The sequence below is a fragment of the Nannobrachium achirus genome (genome assembly GCF_963921795.1).
Source record: "Nannobrachium achirus genome assembly, chromosome: 6".
Classification (NCBI taxonomy): Eukaryota; Metazoa; Chordata; class Actinopteri; order Myctophiformes; family Myctophidae; genus Nannobrachium; species Nannobrachium achirus.
In genome coordinates, this window is record NC_137815.1 from 48,597,412 (window position 1) to 48,602,374 (window position 4,963).

General features: G+C 41.9%; 1 protein-coding gene across 1 annotated transcript in view; it reads right to left on the reverse strand.

The window, feature by feature from the left end:
• Positions 1–2,522, reverse strand: part of cep15 (centrosomal protein 15) — a gene marked incomplete at its 5' end in the record, with an annotated part of 2,683 nt that extends 161 nt beyond the window's left edge. The window contains 4 exons of the mRNA XM_080728263.1: positions 1–335; positions 784–857; positions 1,013–1,136; positions 2,473–2,522. The exon at positions 1–335 is cut by the window's left edge and continues 161 nt beyond it. Coding sequence (XP_080584389.1) covers positions 164–335; positions 784–857; positions 1,013–1,136; positions 2,473–2,522 — 420 coding nt within the window. The 3' untranslated portion in view covers positions 1–163. The remainder of the gene's footprint in view (positions 336–783; positions 858–1,012; positions 1,137–2,472) is intronic.
• Positions 2,523–4,963: the final 2,441 nt, after the last annotated feature.

The following is a 4,963-nucleotide window of genomic DNA, read 5'->3' on the forward strand; positions in this document are numbered from 1 at the left end:
CAAAGTAAGAGTGACAAAGAACACATGGCAAAAAGGCTGGTCCTTACCTGCACGAGAAGCAATATGGTAGGCCTATCAGATTCCATTGATAGCTACCATTAGCTGCTATAATTCAGTTATTTAACAACATGTATATACCAACAGCTGCCTTCCATCCATTCCGTTATTTGACAGGCTTTGCCTTTGGCCGAGGAGGCAAGCTGTGATCTGGGGCTGCACTAGGCCTCTGTTTGGCTCTCCTAGGACATGGCCCGGATGGATCAGTAGGGTGGGGGCCCTTCCCCAGCAGGAACTGCTCCCAGTCAGGGATGGATTCCTCCACAGAGGTCCAGTATCTCACCTGGAGGGGAACATAATAGAGCTTAAATGTGGACTCATTGAATGTCTGTCCACATTATCTGTCTCATAGGCTTTTCTGCCTTTATTCATAAGTATAGTGGAGATGGACAGGAAACACAGAGAGAGAGATGGAGAGACATGCAGTAAAAGATCGCCGGGAAGGGACTCAAACCCGCAATGCACTGTCAGGCTACTGTACATTGGAGCCAAGGTCCGGGCCTTATCTCTGTTTTCACAGAGATAACCCACCATCCTGACCCATGTATTTTGTGGTAATGTGTTTTACGTGTGTTGTGTGAAAGTACATTATAACACACGTGCACGTAAAACACTTAATCATATGGCAAATTGCTGTAAAGGTTTATACTAATTTAATTCAGCTAAAAGACTTGAAAGATTGAGAAGCAATTCAAAATGACAAAATGTATTTGGTTGTGGGTGCACCTCACCTCCAATGCCAGGATATCTGGGTGTGGCAGTTGCCTTCTATTGAGACGCTCCTCTAGCTTCTGTATATCCTGTTGTATGCAGATAAGAAAAAACTATGTTGACCCCCACTGAACAGGACTATTACAGCAGCCAGTGAGCTTAATAAAAATATAAATTTCACCCACTTTTTTTTTTACACCTGTAAACTTGCGATGTGAAAATAAATTGGATTCATAAGAGTTACCTCCAGGAGCCTGCCGTTCCTCTCTTGGGCAGCTTGGCTCTCGACCAACCGCTGACTCTTGTTGCTCTCCTGCTGTTCATTTCTGCTCTGCATCAGACCCAGAAGCACTGCTCTTCTCCCTAAACTGGATCCAGCACAGAACCGCAGAACACTTTCAAAGCTTAGTTCCGGGCCCCTCGCCCCAGACTGAACGTTGTCCGTGTGAAGCTCATGGAAAAGTGGAGATATTTGACTAAATGCACCTTTTCTGCCAGAACTTTCAAAGGGATATGAAACTCGAGGATTACCGGTATATCTGGCTCCAAGGAATTCATTATTGGGTGAGTACACAAGTAGTGCCACTTTAATACTGCGCAGATTATCTGCTAAACGCCACGCAATAGGAGCGATCTATGGCTGTGTATTTGAAATATTAGACAAAGTCTTATGTAAGATCACAGACATTCTAGGGCTATGGCAAATGCCATAATAATAATAATAATATACACTAGTAAGACGCCTCAGGGCGACAAGCACACCATGTCTTGGCCATCTGACCAGTGATGTATATCGGACCAGTTACCCACATATGGAGACCCCTGGTACCCATATATGGAGATCCATGTACTGTATATGGAGATAAGCTGTGAGAGCCCAAACATGCTTACTCAGTTATTCGTTATGTGAAAGTCATATGATGTCTATGACATCTGACATCATACATACAATCCCTTTTATACCCATTCATGGAGATGTCTGTAGAACCAGCCACACAGATATGGGCTGTCTTGGCCATATGGATTCTGTTGTGGCCGATGTGGCCTCCATATATGGGCATTCCCATATGAAGTCTTGTTAGATATGGGCTTAATATTGATGACACCTGACCTGGGAACTCCATATATATGCATAAAAGGGATTATGTTAGTGTGGTTCCCCTGAGATCCCGTGAAGGATCCCTGGCATCACAGTGACGTCAGAGCATGATGTCAGAGGGGCAAACACATAGACCTTACACGTCCGTCCGTCCGGACGGACGGAGCTGTGACGGTTCTGATAGTAAACTGCTACCTACGGTCGCAACAAAGAGGCAAGACAGACATTCAGTGCTATTGAGAGATTTGGACATACATAAGTATTTTTACAGCCACAGCTTTCAGATGGATATGAAACTACAAGAGCTCTTCCCAAGTCGCAACTGACGAGCAGTTATTGGGTAAGTAGACCTACACATGGAGCGCTACTAATTAGAAAAATATCCTGGCTGTATTACTGAATTAAATTATGTAATAGCCAGACGTGGTGTGGCAAATCAACTAGCCAGCGTCGGTAGCTTGTTGCCTTTAGCGTAACAATTGCAGGTGCAATGCATTATGCAAACGACACTCACAATGCCTACATACAAGATTTCTCAAATTTCTCAACATTTGAGGGGTTGTTTTGAAAACGAGATGCACATTGCACAGCACAGCTCTACTCACATTTCCTCATGTTTCTTGCTCAGTTCAACTTCATCAGCGATGGCAGACATTGTGTAAACACTGCCACTTCCTCTCAAGACTCAAGCTTTGACGGTATCCATAGGAACGGAATATTGTGTTACATCGAAACAAGTGACCTATCGAATGTTATGACTTGAGCGCTCCGTTAGCGCCGCGTTTTCCCAGGGCTCCATCTCTAAACGGCTGTTTACCGTTTCTATTGGGGAAATAACAGCTGCATTATTTGTGGCAGGTTGTAACTACTCCAAACAAGCACGTATTCTCCCCCCTTTTTTCCAGCTAGCAAGCGACCTTTGGAAATTCAGAAGAATTGGATAGGTTACCAATTTCAGTATAACACACATACTAGTGGAAAAGGACTATAGTGCCCCTTGCGTTCACTCCACGAGAACGTCACAAGTGTGTCCTATTAATACAAAATCTGTTTTGTATTTACACATACAAAAACATATTTTATGCATTGGATTAATTCATGAATCATCAATATATTAATGAATAGGTTCCTGCCGGCTGCCGTTCCTCTGTTGAGATCACGGTGCTATGAAATCACCTATCACCACTAGATGGCGGCTTCTCACCGTGGTTTACGCCCACAACCTTTGTAAGGATGTCTTTAATCTCTCTCGCTCGCTCGCACGCACGCACGCACGCACGCACGCACGCACGCACACACACACACACACACACACACACACACACACACACACACACACACACACACACTCTCAGAGTGTAGCACTGGCCTGTTACCTACCATTTAAAATGATTTACTGTATTGTTAAATGGTTTGTATTTGAGATACGTATCCATGATTTAGTATTAAATGCATGAAGCAGGGTTTTAGTTTTAGTTGGAATAAGTCAAGATAAGTTTATAACAGGTAAAACTGTGATCTACTTTGCTTGGGTGGATTCCTTGTATGAATGATTTATTTAATTAGCTGACTTTTGAGTGTCTGAGAAGTGTTTTTACTTTTATGCATAGAACTAGGGCGATTATTCTGTTGATTGCCTTTTCTAATAGCCTTATACATCAACCTGGAAATTGGCCAAAATGTCACACTTGAGGAACGACCATGGGGGTCAGTCACCAAATAGGTAGAGTTATCCTGGAATCTGCCAGATTATGAGAGATATTTTGTTAAAAGTTGCTACTTTTGGCCTGAGTGTGTTTAAGATAGGTCATCAAATTAAAATACAACATTTCTTTTCAAATACTGCTAGCACTAACACATCATAAACTAAAATGAAATGTTAATTCTATTGTTTCTTGTTGTACTGGTACAGTGGTTTTGGTGGTCATAAAATGTCACATACAGTAATGAAAAGTATTCCACGCATTCTCTGCTGAGGATAATACTACGGTTCCCTGTTTAAAAAATGCATGGCCAACTATTGCCACTATGTTCATGTGATCTAAGAAAAGTGAAAATACACACATTTATAGAAAATCGACAACCTCACGAAGCTGATGGTTGAAAGAATGTCAAGACTGTGCAATCATTTTCATCATCATTTCATCATTTTTATATAAGTTAACTTTATTTGTTCCCGTTTACTCTATGTGTTTTGTCAGTTATGTCTTTATTAATATTCTACATTGTAGGAAATGTAAAAAACTAGAAACAGCGCACAGCACAGGTCTCCGCCAGGTCAGGGATCCTGGTGGCACTATAATAGGCCAATGTGAAAAAGGTGGCATTTGTTCCTTGACCTAGTGGGAATATGTGTGACACGGACGGACAGACAGGGATGAAAACATACTCTCCTGGCGGAGACAATGAATAAAAACCCTTGAATGAGTAGTTGTGTCCAAACATATAGCCTACTAGTACAGATGGACCTCTATGCCATCAGACCTTTTGGTATGAGGGCTGTTGTACAACTTCTGGTCTGATGGTGTCAGTGTTGCTACATCGTAGATTCCCATATAGCAAGAACTGTGTTGTAGAAAGTATAGAAAGCTTTTAAGACCAAAAGCAGCCAACATCTCAGTGACACAAAGTGAAGGACAAAAACTAATGTGTTCATCAGCCTGAGATTGAAGACATTAAGCAGGGAATCGACTGTGGCTTTTTATACTATAAGACTTGTGATGGAGAGATATGGTTCGTGCACTCACCACTGTATTGAGAAAAGTATACAATTATTATTTCTCAGGGTTTGTGTTATCGTCAAGGGCTGTGTGCCATTTGCTTGACTGTCAGTGCAAACGGAGTTGTGGTACTTTCAAATGAGAATGGTGAATGCTTTTCATGGGGAATTGTGTGCGTGTGTGGGTGTGTGTATTTGTGTGTGCGACTGTGCATGCTAAAAAATGGTTCTTTCAAATACACAAGCACTGCTGATGGGTTTACATTTTTCTGTTTTTGTCTGCTTGCATATTGCATTCTGTATCTGATTTGATATAACTGCAGTTGAGGCTCTGCTGACTGTTTCAAAGTGTTTTATACTTATACTTTTTATATCAC